The following is an 18,905-nucleotide window of genomic DNA, read 5'->3' as shown; positions in this document are numbered from 1 at the left end:
AAAAAAAAAAAACTTGCTAAACTTTCTCTACTCAATAGATGATACACTACATGTGTAAGTCATGTTGCGGTTGTTGTTCAGTTGCTCAGTCGTGTCCTACTATTTGCAACCCCATGGGCGGCAGCACGCCAGGCTTCGATGTCCTTCAACATCTCGTGGAGCTTGCTCAAACTCATATCCATGTCCATGAGTCGGTGATGCCATCCAACCGTCTCATCCTCTGTCATCCCCTTCTCCTCCTGCCTTCAATCTTTCCCAGAATCAGGATCTTTTCAAATGAGTCAGTTCTTTGTATCAGGTAGCCAAAGTATTGGAGCTTCAGCTTCAACATCAGTCCTTCCAATGTATATTCGGGACTGATTTCCTTTAGGATGGACTGGTTGGATCTCCTTGCAGTGCAAGGGACTCTCAAGAGTCTTCTCCAACACCACAGTTCAAAAGCATCAATTCTTCAGCACTCAGCCTTCTTTATGGTCCAACTCTCACATCATGTTATAGCTAGCCTATTCAGGGAGTGTTCTTGAAATGCGAGCACGTCACACTTACTTAAAAAAGATGATCATCTCTCTCTTTAAATAAAGATAAATTGTTTAACAAAATAAGCTATACATTAATTTCATCATCCAGAGTTTGGGACTTCCATACTGGGAGAATATTTTTGAAGTTCATCTTGAGAAGGAGTCAGAAAAGTTCTTAAAGCTGTGAGAATAAAAAGTTAGCATAAAAAAGAGCATTCCCTAGCTTAGTTAATGTGTGTTTGTGCATCTCACCAAAGAATCTGACAAGAAGGTTTAGGGTTTTTCTGGAATCATATCTGAGGGTTTCCTTTGGTAAGACTTTCCATTTATTTCCATCTTAATCTATAATGTACGTTGGTTGGGACATCTTGCTTACAATATTTTAGCCCAATAATATTTAGTTAATAAATATCTTCATTTAGTACTGAATTGTTTTAGACAAAGGCAGGGAAAACTTCTGTGATAGTAACTAAATATTTCTTTCGGCCTGGTTATTGGAAATTTTGAGGATTTTGGCCTATTATTCTACTGAGTTGCCAAAAATGTTAGTTTAAGTAAGGGGGCTTTCCTTTTTACTAGAGATTTCTCAATGGACTCCATGCAATAAGAATTGAAAATCTGTTCTGAGGTATTGAAAGAACCACTTTGGACATAACTTATTCAGGGCATAGACCTTTTCATAGTGCTGGCTCCATTACACTGGGAGTTTTATTCCCATTTGAATAGAATAATAAAACATAAAGTGGAAATAGATATAATATGAGGAAATGAATTGTAAAATTATCTATTCATGTCAATGTATGGCAAAACCAACCAATATAATATTGTAAAATAAAAAAAAGAAAAAAAAGAAAAACAATAGTCAATATTTATAATAAATGTAAAATGGAAAGAACCTTAAAAGATTGTGAATTACTACATTGTAAACCTGTAACTTATATAATATTGTACAGCAATTATATAGTTCAATTACAAACAAACACAAAATCCCAGTAGTATAAAGCAAACTTTTTTGAGCTCAAATAAATGTAAAGGATTAATAAATCTTTGTAGATCTAGGTGACATGGTCCTGGATTTCTTTGTGAAGAATTTTGGGGTGGGGGAGGTAGGATGGAAGATTAGAGTCTTCCTGAGGGTTTCTGGGGGGAAAGTGTAGTTAGGGACAGAGTCTTCTTGTTTGTGCCAAAGTCTGTACTTCAGAGGTCAAGGGAGCAGTAATTGGGGTCAATAAGGTTAGTAGTTCCCTTATCAAGTCAATAAAGACATAAATACATCTCATTCTTAAATTATTAGTGAATTTACATATGAAAATGTCAACATATTAAAAACTTTATTTTTATTTTTTTTTTGGGGGGGAGACTATGTCAGAATATAGTCTGTGGAGTCAAATTTACTTTTTTGTTATATGATTCTGAGCAAGATAATTATTTTTTTCCAAAGTTCGGTGTCCTCATAAGTAAAAAGGAGCTGATGAATTGAAAGTATGTTGTGAGAATTAAGTAAGAATATTGACCTAGTATTTCACACATAACAAATTCTGCGTAATTGATATCTGGTGTTCTTATAACTATTTCTGTGTCTTCACCTTAGTTTTTCCACTTGTGCAATGGGAGTGACTAAACATAACTCTATATTGGCAAAAGTATTTGCTTTTAAATATAATATTTATTTTACTGTCTTTGGAAAAATGCCACATTAAGCAATACTATTAATAAAATAATGATATGTTCAGTGCTTGGCATTTTCATGAACTATGCTTTATGCAGAAAATGTGTAAAATGTTTGGTCATCTGCACATTTTCCCCCAGCAGTTAGCATTAAAATATAATAGCTAGTCTTATAAAGCTAAAACAAACATAATTGCAAAAAATACAAAGCAAAAATTATGAAAATATTTCTCAATTGAAATAGACTTCATTGGTCCTTCAGAGATGTGGGGAACAACATACATTAGCACTGTGCTGGGTATGGTGGATACAATGAGGAAGGAATAACAGGTCACTGCTCTTGAGGACCCTGGAGTGTAATGGGAAGAGAGAGACAGTCGAGAAATGCTTATAATGCAGCAGGAAATGCTTCTGCAGAGGCCTGAGCAGCTTTTGTAATAAGGGTGGAACAATGCCTGAGGCTCTCTGGAAAGATTTCCTTAAGGAAAAGACCCATGAGAAAGGTGAAGAAGAGGAGTTTCTAGATAAAAGCTAAGCGGGAATAGGGAAGAGGTCTTTCAAGAAAAAAGAGTAGTGTGAGCAAAGTAGCACAAGTGTGAGAAAAGATCTGTCATCATAGGAAACAGCAAGAAATGCATTGAAGTCAAGCACAGACTGCATGAGGAAGAGATAGGTGACAGTGGTGGGGATGGATTATGAAACACTCCGCAGATCAGTTAGGGAGTTTGCCTTTCATTCCACAGAGTGTGGAAAACCAGTCTGGGTTTATAAATAGGGAGGGATAGAATTAACTGTCACAAATGATGCCAGAGGAAATAATATCATTCCTTTTTGTTCTGTCCTTAATTCGTGTCTGACTCTTTGTGACCCCGTGGACTGCAGCACACCAGGTTTCCCTGTCCTTCATCATCTCTCAGAGTTTGTTCAAACTCATGCCATTGAGTTGGTTTCCTTTTACCTTGTTGTTATTACACTTGAAAACTTAATGAAGCAAGCAGGCTCCCAGGGGCCCCTGGGGGTAAGGAGATGCAAGCCTGATGCACCTCCCTCAACTGCACCCAGGAGAGCCTTTGCTGTTGTCAGGGAACTGTCATCTCCAAGGAAAAGAATGAATTGTTCAGGCAGAGAGCATATTTGGAGAAAGTAGTTGTATATATAATTTTCCCAAAAGTTTTAGTATTATGAAAATCAGGTTTTATAGGTAAAGCAAAGATTGCTGCCATCCTCAGAGGTAATTCAGGTGACTCATATGAAAAAGCAGGTTCTGTACAGGTTATCCAGAGTGGAGACAGTCCTCTGAGAACTGGGAATTCTCAAAACATTTTCTCTACTGCAGAGAAGCCGAAAGGGATATGGGTTGAAATAGTTTCTTAATGTATGTCTCTTACTTATACGTAAAAATGTGCTGTGAAACTCTTATTCAGCACATCTTTACAGCGAAAAAGGCAAGAAATAAATCTGCAGAAGTGTACAAAAGCAAAGCATTGGAATTCTGATTCCAAAGAAGGTACCCAAATCCTCCTATTCTAATGGATTCACTGTAATATCTATATTATGGAATGTATTATGGTCATCTTTCCTTTTTCTTCTTCATAAGTAAACTACCTCATGGGAAACTTCACTGCATTTCATAAACAGAATAGAAACTCCTGGTTTCCATACCAACCATGCCAGCTTCTCTTTGTTTCTCATTTATTTATATATTCATTCATTTAACCAACAAATATTTATTGTTACAAATATTTATGGTGTGTTAGGTGAAAGTGAAAGTAAAGTCGCTCAGTCGTGTCCGACTCGTTGAAACCCCATAGACTGTAGCCTACCAGGCTCCTCTGTCCATGGGATTTTCCAGGTAATAGTACTGGAGTGGATTGCCATTTCCTTCTCCAGGGGATCTTCCCAACCCAGGGCTCGAACCCGTATTGTGTGTGTAGGTACTGATGGGAAAATCAGGAAGATCTAAGTAGATCTCTCCTCAAAGAGCTTCGTGTCTAGTGAGGGAGAGAAATACTACATAAATATCCAGAAGTGCAATCCCTGTCTTCCAGAGGCCAGTTTGAACTTGTCTGCCTACTGAGAATCATTGATTGGAGCCCCCCAGATCTACATCCTGGGGTCAGAAGCTCTACTCAGCACATATCCCCTGTCACTCATGGTCTCCCCTCCTGCCAGGCTTCTCCTGTTCTGAGATGAAGCCTCCACTGTTCTGTGGTTCTTTTAAAGAAGACATTAACTCATCCCTTCCTCAATTTCCACTGGGCACTCATTCATATAAAGTGTTTGTAAATAGGACTGACTTTAACCAAGATTTGGGAGTAGGAGGATAGTCCACAGCATGGCTGCACAGTAAATGAATGTGAAAACATACTTGCATATTCATGATTTTAGAAGTCCATTCAACCATCGAATTTCTCATTGGATTTTCATGTCTCTTCAACACTCAGCCTTCTATCATATCACTGGTTCCTCCTTTCTCCACTTCCTTTCTCTCCTCCTCCTGTGTTTCCCTTCCCACAACTGCTCAGAAGCAAGCAACCAACCACCCCAGTAACAAACACAATGAACAGTAAACAAATCCCTTTATGCTTTCATGGAGCCTGACCATTTTTTTGCTTATTTGGATTCCTAAAGATACTCATACACTCAGAATTACACTTTCTACTCCAAAAGGCTTATCTATGTATATATGGAACAAGGATATTTTCTATCCCAAGAGAAATTCTGTAACCATCTGTTAAGATATATATATATATATATATATATATATATATATATAGTTTATCAGGATATATTACAAATTAGGATGCACTCTCTAACAGAAAGTTGTTGTTTTTTGGTTGCTAAGTTGTGTCTGACTCTTTGTGACCCCATGGACTGCAGCATCCCACGCTTCCGTGTACTTCACTATCTCCCTGAGTTTGCTCAAACTCATGTCCATTGAGTCGGTGATGTCATCTAACCATTTCATCCTCTGTCATCCCCTTCTCCTCCTGCCCTCAATCTTTCCCAACGTCAGGGTCTTTTCCAATGAGTCTGCCCTTCCCATCAGGTGGCCAAAGTATTGGAGCTTCATCTTTTGCATCAGTCCTTTCAATGAATATTCAGGACTGATTTCCTTTAGGATTGACTGGTTTGATCTCCTTGCAGTCCAAGGGACTCTCAAGAGTCTTCTCCAACACCACAGTTCAAAAGCATCAATTCTTTGGTGTTCAGCCTTCTTTTTGGTCCAATGCTCACATCTGTACATGACTAATGTACTAAAAACCATAGCTTTAACTATACAGACTTTGGTCAGCAAAGTGATGTCTCTGCTTTTTAATACACTGTCTAGGTTTGTCATAGCTTTTCTTCCAAGGAGCAAGTGTCTTTTCACTTAATGACTGCAGTCACCATCCACAGTGATTTTGGAGTCCAGGAAAATAAAATCTGCCACTGTTTCATTTGCCCCCGTCTATTTGCCATGAAGTGATGGGACCAGATGCCATGCTCTTGGTTTTTCGAACGTTGAGTTTGAAGCCAGCTTTTTCATTCTACTCTTTTACTTTCCTCAAGAGGCTTTTTATTTCCTGTTAGCTTTCTGCCATAAGGGTGTGTCATCTGCATATTTGAATTATTGCTATGTCTCCTGGCAATCTTGATTCCAGCTTGTAATTCATTCAGTGTGGCATTTCACATGAAGGACTGATGCTAAAGCTGAAACTACAATACTTTGGCCACCTCATGCGACGAGTTGACTCACTGGAAAAGACTCTGATGCTGGGAAAGGTTGGGGGCGGGAGGAGAAGGGGACGACAGAGAATGAGATGGCTGGATGGCATCACCGACTCTGTGGACATGAGTTTGAGTGAACTCCGGGAGTTGGTGATGGACAGGGAGGCCTGGCATGCTGTGATTCATGGGGTTGCGGAGAATCAGACATGACTGAGCGAATGAACTGAACTGAACTGAACTGAACTCTGCATAGAAATTAAATAAGCAAGGTGACAATTTATAGGCTGGACGTACTTCTTTCCCAGTTTGGAACTAATCCATTGTTCCATGTCTGGCTCTAACTGTTGCTTCTTGATCTGTATATAGGTTTCTCAAGCAGCAGGTAAGGTGGTCTGGTAGTCTCAACTCTCTTTAACAGTTTCACAGTTTGTTGTGATCCACACAGTCAAAGCCTTTAGCATAGTCAAAAGAAAGTTAGGAAGTACAACAGAATACAGTTTTAGGACTGGGGAGTTAAACTGAAAAATTAGGGAAAGGAGTTTCCCTGAGTAAGAACAGCATTTCTGAAGTGCATGAGCTAGGCACAAATTGTGGGGGAAGGGCACTTCAAGCAGGGGGACATACTAAAATGCACACAAAAGTGTGGGTAGAGGAAGGAGTTTGGTGTACTGGAAAAACCAGAGAGGGCAGTATGGCTACACCCTAAAGAGGAAGAGGAGAAAGAAACTGATGAAGGTGGAGAAGTAAGCAGTAGCTAGGTCCCATGGGACACTGCCATCCATATGACTCCGATTTTTAAGTTTCTGGCTCTTCTCTAACAAATAAAATGACTTATTGAATTATTTTTACTAAATTTTGACTTTATTGACTTTCAAAACAGAAACAGTTGCACTAAAGCTGACAATTCATACAGACAGACAGACAGACACACACACACACCCCGCCCCCACACACATTATGTACAACACCTTCCCTGAGGGCCATATAGTTTGGCATTATTACAAAGTCTATTCTATAGCCATATATATGATTCTGGGTCAGCTGGGTAATTAACTGAAAATTATCTTCATATTCATTTTCCCTCCCCAGGAATGTTTCCTGCAGAAAGACCCAGAATATGAAGTTTTCTAGAACAGTTTTGAAAAATGTTGCCTGCCAGCAGTATGTGAATTCTCTATTGCCTTTCAGGACTTTTATCCACCCAGCTGACACATCCATTTCCCCTGAAGAGCAAGTAGCTTCTTGCTCTGCCCTGTACCTTACTATTGGCAAGGTGGTGCAGGAATACATTGTAGTTCTGTTTACCACCAGGGTAAACTGCCCTTCTATAACATTCTTGCAGAAAGGGATTTTGGGGGGGTTCAGTAAAGTCTCCATCTATTTACAGGTACTGAAAATAACATACACACACACTCTAGACGTTGCGCCTACTCCTTACTGCCAAGGTTAATTAATCTGGCCCTTGGCACTTTAGACCTCACAACAGATTCATGTATTCATGATGATATCCATTCTGTTATTTTCTGAAAATAAATTATTTTGTTTGCTTTCCCAATTCTACCTTCTCCAAGCTACCTTACTTTTCTTCTCCACTCTTACTTTTCAACTACTCATAACCATGCCTTTTAAGCCGTCATTTTATTGAAAGTAATAAATTAAGACATTCATCTTCAGTGGTTTCACCTTTGCATAAGAGTCAGCAACTTACACACTAGCATGCTCACAGTGTTAAGCAGACAGAAATTCAATTCAGTAGCAAAAACATTCACTGACCTTAGAAAGAAAACTTTCCATTTATAATTACTGGCTAGTCTTACACAGTTGCAAATTTCCAATATAGTATAATACTTTAAGATTAAATATTTTGAGGAATTTGTATCTTCTGTGCCCCTTCCCCAAAATGAAGCCACTGGCCACTTGCTGAGACTGATTTTGCTGGAGGTACTGAGTCTACAGCTGGTCGTCTTGGGAATCAGTGCTTACGGTGGATCCTTGGCTGCTGGTGTCGGCAGTTTCATAGCACTTTTGGTCTTTGGCAAAGTTGATGAAAACCTGATTTTTCAAGAGAAATGAAGCCATTAGCATTTGTAAACCAAAGGAAGAAATAAGGGGTGAGCATATGTGTGGGGTGTGCACAATGGGAGCGCAAATAAAAAGAAACTTAGATTTCACAGTGCTAAGTTGCTTCGGTTGTGTCCAACTCTTTGTGACTGCATGGACTGTAGCCCACCAGGCTCCTCTGTTCATGGAATTTTCCAGGCAAGAATACTGGGGAGAGTTGCCGTTTCCTCCTCCAGGGGGTTCTCCTGATCCAGGGATCAAACTGGTGGTGTCTCTTACGACTCCTGCACTGGCAGGCAGGTTCTTTACCACTAGTGCCACCTGGGAAGCCCCAGATTTCATAGGGGCACACCCAAATATATACACAAGCTCTCATTAGGAATCCTTCCTTTAGGCATTGAAATTTAAATGGGGTTTGAAAATAGTGCCTATAACTACATTTATAATCATAATAAATGATAAAATCTAAAGCTATAATTGAACACCTATAGCCCCATACTTGCGTCTATTTGATCTGTATCAGTATCTTTCAAGTATAAATAAGGAGCCCAATCCAAGCTCCTATCAAACGTTTCTATGATGATGTTGAGAGAAATTTCACTAGTTTTAAGAGTTAATACACTGAAATAAAATTTGTATACAAATATCACATTATGTTCCTTATGCTTACTATTTAACAGGCAGACCTTTAGGACTTTGTTTAAAACCATTAATTCTATTAGTCACAGATTAGTCATAGATTCATCCAGAAAATATTGAGAGACATGATACTGGTAATCGGTTACAAGTCCAAGGATAAATCTGTTTTGGCAAAGCAATAATTGCCTTAACTCTCCATAAATAAAACTCTCTATAAGATGCAGCAAGATTTGGAGGCCACTTTAGCCTCCCTCAGGCCCTCTCCAGTGACAGGTACAATCAGATGCTCTATATGTCAGGTTGGTTGAACTGTATAAAACTAAAACACTGCAAAGGTGAAGAAGGGTTCTCCATGTAGCCTCCAGTTACTGTATATAAATGTAACTAAGACAGATGATTTGAATGAAATAAAAGAATCCTGCATTTACCATTTTGGTTGTCTGAATCTACCAGTTTGGTGTCAAAGCTCCTGAATCTAGCAGATCTAAAGCTTTGGCACCAAACTCTCACTAGATAACCCCATCCTCCCCTAATCTAGGAAGCCAATCAATACAAATGCTATTTAAGAAACATTCCAAGGAGAAAGGAAGGAAAGTGTTAACAGCTACTTGTTTTATAGATGAAAATAATTATTGCTTTACACATCAGACAACTGATGGGTAGAGATGTTTTATAGAAGGAAAAAAAATTTTTTCTCCGTTAAAATTAGTTAACTCTTCACATTTTTTATAACATCCCAAAATGCACTTATAAATCAATTAAGCTAAGTTTTTCAGGTGAAAGAGATATTGCTTCAATTAAAAATAAATTGAAGGTCATTAAAATGAAATAATTATGTACAATTAAATTTTTCTTAAAAATAAATAATCAGAATGTATTAATGTGACATTGTGTACACGGACCATGGTATCCAGCTTACCTCTTCCAGAGTAGTCTGACTCACTAAGAAATTTGTGATATTTAAAGCTGTTTTGTTGGCCTCCAGCAGATCAAAAATGTTTGCTACTCCTCCTGCAGTGACTGGCACATGATATTCTAACATGCTGAGGTGCTGATCCTGTGGGAACCAAAGGGGGAAAAATGTCAGGTAATACTGAGTAGACTAGACATAACTTGACCAAGAGCAAAGAAACACACTGAAATTCACTCCTCTGGAAATGATCAGTTCAGTTCAGTTGCTCAATCATGTCTGACTCTTTGCAACCCCATGGACTGCAGCACGCCAGGCCTCCCTGTCCATCACCAACTCCCGGAGTTTACTCAAACTCACGTCCATTGAGTCGGTGATGACATCCAACCATCTCATCCACTGTCATCCCCTTCTCCTCCCGCCTTCAATCTTTCCCAGAATGAGGGTCTTATCCAGTGCGTCAGTTCTTCACATCAGGTTGCCAAAGTATTGGAATTTCAGCTTCAGCATCAATCGTTTCAATGAATATTCAGGACTGATTTCCTTTAGGATGGACTGGTTGGATCTCCTTGCAGTCCAAGGGACTCTCAAGAGTTTTCTCCAACACCACAGTCCAAAAGCATCAATTCTTTGGCGCTCAGCTTTCTTTATAGTCCAGCTTTCACACCCATACATGACTACTGGAAAAATCATAGCTTTGACTAGATGGACCTTTTGGGTAAAATAATGTCTCTGCTTTTTAATATGCTGTCTAGGTTGCTCATAGCTTTTCTTCCAAGGAGCAAGCCATTTAAATTTCATGGCTGCCATTACCATCTGCAGTGATTTTGGAATTCTCAAAAATAAAGTCAGCCACTGTTTCCATTGTCTCCCCATTTATTTGCCATGAAGATATGGGACTGGATGCCATGATCTTAGTTTCCTGACTGTTGAGCTTTAAGCCAACTTTTTCACTCTCCTCTTTCACTTTCATCAAGAGGCTCTTTCAGTTCAGTTCAGTTGTTCAGTCATGTCCAACTCTTTGTGACCCATGGACTGCAGCATGCCAGGCCTCCCTGTCCATCACCAACTCCCAGAGTTTATCCAAACTCATGTCCATTGAGTCAGTGATGCCATCCAACCATCTCATTCCCTGTCATCCCCTTCTCCTCCTGCCCTCAATCTTTCCCAGCATCAGGGTCTTTTCAAATAAGTCAGCTCTTCGCATTAGGTGGCCAAATTACTGGAGTTTCAGTTTCAACATCAGTCCTTCCAATGAACAACCGGGACTGATCTCCTTTAGGATGGACTGGTTTGATCTCCTTGCAGTCCAAGGGACTCTCAAGAGTCTTCTCCAACACCACAGTTCAAAAGCATCAAATTCAGCACTCAGCTTTCTTTATAGGCCAACTCTTACATCCATACATAACTACTGGAAAAACCATAGCCTTGACTAGACGGACCTTTGTTGGCAAAGTAATGTCTCTGCTTTTTAATATGCTACCTAGGTTGGTCATAACTTTCCTTCCTAGGAGTAAGTGTCTTTTAATTTCATGGCTGCAGTCACCATCTGCAGTGATTTTGCAGCCCTCCCAAAATAAAGTCTGCCACTGTTTCCACATCTATTTGCCATGAAGTGATGGGATCGGATGCCATGATCTTAGTTTTCTGAATGTTGAGCTTTAAACCAACTTTTTCACTCTCCTCTTTCACTTTCAGCAAGAGGCTCTTTAAGTCTTCACTTTCTGCCATAAGGGTGGTGTCATCTGTGTATCTGAGGTGAAATATCAAATATTATTGACATATCTCGAAGTTCACAGTTCATGTACTGTTGAAGCCTGGCTTGGAGAATTTTGAGCATGACTTTACTAGTGTGTAAGATGAGTACAATTGTGTGGCAGTTTGGGCATTCTTTGGGATTGCCTTTCAATGAAAACTGACCTTTTCCAGTCCTGTGACCACTGCTGAGTATTCCAGATTTGCTGGCATATTGACTGCCGCACTTTCACAGGATCATTTAGGATCTGAAATAGCTTAACTGGAAAAATAATGTGTATGTTTGGAAACTAAAAGCTTTCGAAGAAGAGATAAGTTTTGTGAATGTCTGAGAGAAAACAAATTAAAAAGCTAATAAAAATTCCAAAACATTCTACACTCATGTGTACTTAGAAAGTGACTATAGTCTTGTCTAGAAAAAATATTGTGGAATGATATTACTGATGTCAGATTACAATAAGTTCACATAAGCTTTTTCAAAGATAACTTTTAAAAATTTCTTTGTTTTTTAATGTTAGAATTGTTCTAAAAGGCTAAGGATTAGTTGTTCCATTTATATTGGCTAAAGTTGGCAGATTTCAAAAGCATTGTCTAAGGGAAATCTCATTCAAATAATGCCACATTTTTTCTTAACTCTAAAAATCTTTTCAATTTATTTAGTCCATAGTATTACCGTCAACTTAGTACTCTATTTTTATTTCCTTGGAGTATCTTTAACATCTTGCTTTTCTGAATATTTTATCAGTTATCATGTCCCATTTATTTTTCCCTTTAAAATAACTTTCAAATGTAACCATTCCTATCTATGTGAACCATCAATATTATTAACTTGATGTTTATTATTCCATATCTGAGTTATTGCAGCAGCCTCTTCAGAAGCCTAGAAACCATATACACTCATATGTTCCAGCCCAAAGTAGCTAGAATAATCTTTCCTAAATACTAGTTTGATCAGGATGCTTTTTAACTCCATAATCAACCCCTGTAACCTATATGGGTCAGATCAAGATTGTTACTTACTGGAAACCCCTCTTCTCACCCCTTTGCTTACTGTTTAGCCCCTCTCATTGATTTGTGTTTGCATCACACCTGTCACTGCAGTCAGGCCATCTTACTTATTTTTACTTTCAAATTATTGTTTTGCTATCTCCCTTTTTAGAGATCTGGAAACCATCCTATACTTGTAAAGAATGGTCCACATAGGAAGACGTCAAACGTTTATCATCACTGCACTTGTCTCGTAAGCTCTAGTCCTATGAGGAACAGACCAGGACAAATACAATCTCAAGTTCACCGAAAGAAAAAGCTCTATGACCAATGCAATTTGTGCAAAAATAAAGCATTCTTTAATTTAAAATTTTATTTTAATTTAGATGATAGAAAATGGTCTTTGATAAGAATCATAAAAGCTATTTCTTCCTGGAGAACTTAGTTTAGGTTTCAGAGGTTGAGACAAAAGTATTTTGCAGAGATAAAAGAATTGTTTTTAAAAACGCTCTCTATTTTTCTTTCCAGAATCACTTTATGTTAATATGGTGCCTGATAGTTCATGAAGCATCTTTGTGGACATTTTATCATTTAGTTCTCACACCAGTCTCGTGAAGTAGATGTCAAAAGTATTTATAAAATAGGAATATGAGGCTTAGAGACTTTAAATCTCTTGCTGGAATCACACAGGTAGAGCTGGATCTCAGTCCAAGTCTTCTAATTTCTTTTCAGCATTCCACACCTGATTTTCATTTTAAAACAATTATTTGCTGTAATCATCTTGTACAAATTACCTGCACATCAAAGATGATATAATGATAACTTTTTTGTCAAGTGCATTTAAATGTGTATTATGTGAGATTTATGTGTATACATCTATGTGTGCCCATTCTGTTAATACATATATGTAAGATGAAATTAATTGAGTGATGTTTCAGGTAGTGTGTGATTGAAGAACTTGATTTCCAAGCGATTCTCCTCAAAACTTTGTGGGCTTATTTTTCAAATGAGGAAAGCAAAGGAGATAATCTCTTCTAGCTGTGACATACAGACAGGAACTCTGTAATTTTTTTTTTTTCTAAGAAGAAAAGCCCTTGGTCATATGCATCTGCCATCCCTCACTTCTCTAACATATATAACCAATAAACTACTTAAGTATACAATCCAACCTGAAAACTAATACAATATGGTCATAAAGTCTTTGTGAGGAAGAAATAATGGTATATAAAAGGATTATGATACTCTTAAGCAGCTACAAAAATATATAACTTAATTTGAAGATATTATTTGTTCCTACTAAGTATGCTTCAGAATATCTTAACCATCTTGAACTAATAAATATATTAAGATGAATAATAAAGGTATGGTCAACTTGAAAATGACAAACATCCACTGCCCTATTACAACTATCAAAACCAGTCAATCTCTTACTTACTTTTAAGTATGTTTTTGGAAAGTGCAGTTGCATGAACCTTGTGAGGGTCTCCATGCTTACTCTGGCATTCTTCACGTGAACCTTGACAGTAAATCCTCGCCCAAACCTAGAAAGAAGTGCAAAACACAATATGAGTTATGTTTTGCTGAAATAGCTCTTCTAGAATTCTAGATAATGAAACAGGACCCAAGCTGACCATTACAGACCCTTTTCCTATACAAAGACTATCACTTTGCAATAAAAAGTTCAGGGCATGTTGCAAACTGGAAATAGTGCACTGCTATGACTTTTTATTTCTACCACTATATAAAGTCAGATCCTTTGGACAAAAGCTGCATTAGAAATGAGACATAAAGTCTTGGCTTTCTTTGGCACCCATGAATTGGTGTGTCTTCTGTCCTTCAGTTGTGTCTGACTCTTTGTGACCCCATGGACTGGAGGCCATCAGGCTCCTCTGTCCATAGAATTCTCCAGGCAAACATACTAGAGTGGGTAGCCATTCTGTTCTCCAGGGGATCCTCCCAACCTGGGATCGAACCTGGGTCTTCTACATTTCAGGCAGATTCTCTGCCATCTAAGCCACCAGGAATTGATGTCAATCTTGGGGCTAAATACTTTCTAATTTAGAGCAAAGAACATCTTGAGAGACAAGTTATTGAAGATTTGGTATCAATTATAAAGATTAAAATCATTGGGGTTTTAAAAATAAATAATAAACCAATATAACTGCTAACTTTTATTCTTTATACTTTTGTATCAAAAGTAATGTTTGTAAACAAGTCACAGCAGACTCTCTCAGAATAACATATAAGTTCTTTTTCATCCTTTTTTCATATCTTGATCAACTTTGTTTTATAAGAAAGTCAAGCTGTTATACAGATAAAGATATAAAGGAATGTCACAGTGTTTGAAGATTAACATGGATATGTATAAATGCATATGTACTCTGGCAAATATATTAATTTAATTTTAATTTGATAGTATGATATTTATGTACACCTCCTCAATGTATTTTTGGTTAAAAGGTTTTTAATGTAGTAAAAATGTTAAATAGCTTACTGAAAACCTATGCAAATAACAAATGAACATACTAGACAAAAATCAATGCCTTCATGTACTTGTCAAGATCTAATTTGTTACAGAGTTAACTCTTGAAACTACTTCCTGAGAGTATTTTGGTTGGGGAATAATAATCATATCATTATTATTAGCTTTTAGGCCTTCTAGGTTTTGGGGTTATTAATTAAAAAACATTCAATCCTCAGGACTATTATTTAACTTCCAAGTGAATCAATGGTTAGCTTTTCCTTTCCAGTTTTACTACGCATTGTAGGATAGGCTGCTGAGATAATCTTTGAAGGCAACTATAGCACTGGTAGACTGATTACTCTACACCGTGTGTTAAACAATGCATTTGTTCTTTACCTGCTCTTAATGTGCTGCAATGATCCAATACATTGGAACCTTCCATTCACCATAATGGCCAACCTTGTACAGAGAGCCTCACATTCTTCCATGCTGAAAGGCAGAATCATGTCAGCATTCTGGGCACAGAAAATTGGCTTAAGTTCATAAGCATAAGTTTAACTCTTCTTTATGGCACCTTAGGAATACTGTTTGAATATTTGAGTCCCCTAAACTCTTTTCCTTTGAAGAACAAAAAAATCTTTGAACATATAAATGTCTTCTCATAGGGTTTATTACTGTTTCTTTTCAAACTTGAGGCCATCTTTCTCACCTGGATTGTTGCTCTATCAAACAGTATTTCTTTCAAGTTCTTTCAAGCTTTGACTTATGACCTACATTTTGTAAGAAATATTTACAAAATAATACTGAGTTGTTTTCATCATGCCTTATACTCAACATTCAGATTACTTTTTTAAAATTTATTTTTTTGGCCACACCTTACAGCATGCAAGATCTTAGCTCCCTGACCAGAGAGTGAACCTGTGCCCCTGCAATGGAAGCACAGAGTCTTAACCACTGGGCCACCAGGGAAGTCCCTCAGTTGGCTTTTACGTTTTTGTATTTATAACCAGTTAACCTGTACTTGATTATATAATTCTAACTTCATGGACTATGATACTGGAGGAGATCTTAGGGATCACCCTGTCCACTTAAACACAAAAGTTAATGGAAAATCAGTGATTGGCTTCAGAACATATACTATGCTTGGGGGCAAGGTTAGTATATAGGATATAAATAAGTCTCAGTTCTAAACATATCTAGTAATTTTTTTACTATATGATCATTATAATGAAAGGATAAACTTAATACAAGGCCAATCTTATAAGAAAGGCACAAATAAAAAGCTTTAGTAGCTTTTTTACTTAGTTGATTGGCAGGACCTACTTCATGAAGGAGGCTTGTGGACTAGTTCTTAAAGGATTAGTAAGATTAGAATTTGGAAAGATTTTGTGTATAGACCAACTCTAGTAGAAGGCACAGCAAAGAAAGGGCATGGTGATAGGAAAGGGCAGGGAGTGTATATGGAACCACAGATCACTCAGATTGATTGATAGAAAGAAAAGACTAGAAAGTTAGATGAAGTTGGATAATAAAAGGCCTTGCATACTAAGCCAAAACATGCTAAATTTAATGTGATAGGCAATAGAGAGGAATGGTTGAGTTAAGAGGGTCAAAAGTTACGGAAATTTTATTTTTTAATAGATTGCTAGGCCCTGTCCCACCACAAGAGCTGGGATCTCACCAGGAAATCCTCTTGACTTCCTCTTTTGACTATGAACATAAAATACTTTAATCCAATTGTGGAATTCACTCTCAGTATATGTTACACAGGATTACATCCTCTCATCTGTCATCTGACTCTAAAGTTCCACACCCAATTTACCTGTGAGAAGTGAGGATGACAGAACATTTATTCTGGACTTCTTCTGAAATGATCTTCCAGAGGTGCCGTTTTGACTTAGGATCCATCCCAGAGCTTGGCTCATCCTTAATAGAAAGTTACAAGAAGAATTTATCAAATTAATTAAATTTTGATGAGGTTCTTTACATGAATCATTGCATCTCACTTGCCTAGAACAGAAATCACTTTTCGAGGTCCTGTGACTAACTTGTTTTATACATAATGGGCTTCTTTCTGCTGCTGTCAAAAAGCTCAAAATTAATCATTTTAAATTGTCAATCTGTTTTAAAAAGTGTCTCAGTGAATTTGACACTCTGTTACTTTACACATGTCTCGTATTTCTTTGGAAAAAAATCTGCTTCAATTACTGACAAAGCCAGAGTTTTGATATTTAATACTATATCATCACATATATATCTGAAGCTACATCAACAAGATTGCTGCCTTGCTCCTGATGGTAGAATTGTGCCTGTGAGTGATAGATAATATGCCATATGAAGCACAGAGAATGCATTTTTTTGTTAATATGATTGAGGTGCATTTTCAGTTTTATATTATTAATTGAAATTTAACACTCCTTGGGGAAATAAAAGTAAGATTTGCAGAAAATGCCAAATAGATATAAATTACATTTTAAAGTAAATGATGTTTTGAAATATTATTCAAGAAGGGGAACACATGTACACCCAGGGTGGATTCATGTCAATGTATGGCAAAACCAACCAATATAATATTGTAAAGTAATTAGCCTCCAATAAAATAAATAAATAAATAAAAAAGAAAAGAAAGAAAAATTATTCAGGCATAAAATTAGAAATGTAGCAATGGAGAAGCTAAACAAGCAATAATAGATGCTGACAGATGATTTAAAAATCAAACTGTAGGTCAAGATTAAGTAAAAATAAAAAATATATGTCTGAAATGGAAAGTATGCAGATAGGATCAACAGAGGCTTATATTTATAGCAAGGGGTTAAACTGAAATTTAAAGAAAGAAATGAGTATTAGTTTGGGGAAACAGTAAAGATTATATTGTCACTGTTCCTATTTTTGAAGACAATGGCATATATAGTAAGTATATATAAAAAAATATATAGTATCTCTCTCATGGCCTGATTTCAATTCAGCTCATTAATGCATAACATTTGCATAGAGCTTTTTAACATTTTAAAGTACTTTACATCTATTATCTCATAGGGGTTCCTAAGGATTGTTTTCGTCAATTTAAGGGACACTTATACAATAGAATTCCATTATGTGTCAACTGGCAGGAACATAATGCATTATATGTTTCCGGTTTTATACAGAGAGGGCTTATGCATTACTCTATCTGGGCAGTTTAAATGATTTGATCTTCCATATTACTAATCCCTGAGATAATATGGTGATTTATAACTGATGATTTTATTGCATAGTTAAGCCTCTTTTGAAGTTTTGGAAGTCCTTGATGAAGGGGAATCTTCCAAAATAAGGGCAGCTTATTTCTCTGAAATAAACACTTTTCACAAGGTTTTGCTTGGGGAACAGAATGCTCTGTCACCCCTAGGGTAACTTATATTTCCAGGTGATCAACTTAATTTTTCAGCTTTTAATCAAAATATTAACATGACATGTATTTCCTGCTTTCAGAAAATTCAGATAAAATAGAATGGCATATTTTCAAGATTGCATCTCAAGCTAGGTAACTCATGTTTTTAAGCAACAAGGAGATAACATTTTAGTACAACACAATGTCCTAAAATGTATATTTCCTTCTTAGTAGAAGTTGGAAAATGTGTTAATTCACCTGATCAGTTACCAATAGAACTGATTCCTTCAATAACTGGGAATCAAATTCTGTCATAGTTTTACTTCAGTTCAGTCGCTCAGTCGTGTCCGACTCTTTGTGACCCCATGAATCACAGCACGCCAGGCCTCCCTGTCCATCACCAACTCCCGGAGTTCACTCAAACCCATGTTCATTGAGTTGGTGATGCCATCCAGCCATCTCATTCTCTGTCGTCCCCTTCTCCTCCTGCCCTCAATCCCTCCCAGCATCAGAGTCTTTTCCAGTGAGTCAACTCATCGCATGAGGTGGCCGAAGTATTGGAGTTTCAGCTTTAGCATCAGTCCTTCCAGTGAACACCCAGGACTGATCTCCTTTAGAATGGACTGGTTGGATCTCCTTGCAGTGCAAGGGACTCTCAAGAGTCTTCTCCAGCACCACAGTTCAAAAGCATCAATTCTTCGGCAATCAGCTTTAACATCCTGAATTTGTTTCAGCTACTTCCTATTCCCATGTTTCCTTGAAACTACCTGAGCCATTGCTTCAGACAAAAAGTATTTTTGAGGGCATATTATTACGGCAACAAAT

The 18,905-nt window shown here is 37.4% G+C and overlaps 1 protein-coding gene across 1 annotated transcript in view; it reads right to left on the bottom strand.

The window, feature by feature from the left end:
* Positions 1 to 6,736: 6,736 nt before the first annotated feature.
* The window catches only part of ABCA12 (ATP binding cassette subfamily A member 12), a 207,109-nt gene continuing 194,940 nt past the window's right edge, over positions 6,737 to 18,905 (bottom strand). Inside the window, exons 49-53 of the mRNA XM_055398430.2 lie at positions 16,536 to 16,639; positions 15,110 to 15,202; positions 13,685 to 13,790; positions 9,517 to 9,654; positions 6,737 to 7,949 (exon numbers count right to left, since the gene is read on the bottom strand). Coding sequence (XP_055254405.2) covers positions 7,848 to 7,949; positions 9,517 to 9,654; positions 13,685 to 13,790; positions 15,110 to 15,202; positions 16,536 to 16,639 — 543 coding nt within the window. The 3' untranslated portion in view covers positions 6,737 to 7,847. The remainder of the gene's footprint in view (positions 7,950 to 9,516; positions 9,655 to 13,684; positions 13,791 to 15,109; positions 15,203 to 16,535; positions 16,640 to 18,905) is intronic.

This window comes from Moschus berezovskii, chromosome 2, assembly GCF_049115385.1.
Source record: "Moschus berezovskii isolate FMDL1 chromosome 2, NW_MosBer_1.0, whole genome shotgun sequence".
NCBI classification, from domain to species: domain Eukaryota; kingdom Metazoa; phylum Chordata; class Mammalia; order Artiodactyla; family Moschidae; genus Moschus; species Moschus berezovskii.
This window is presented reverse-complemented; position numbering and strand designations above follow the sequence as displayed.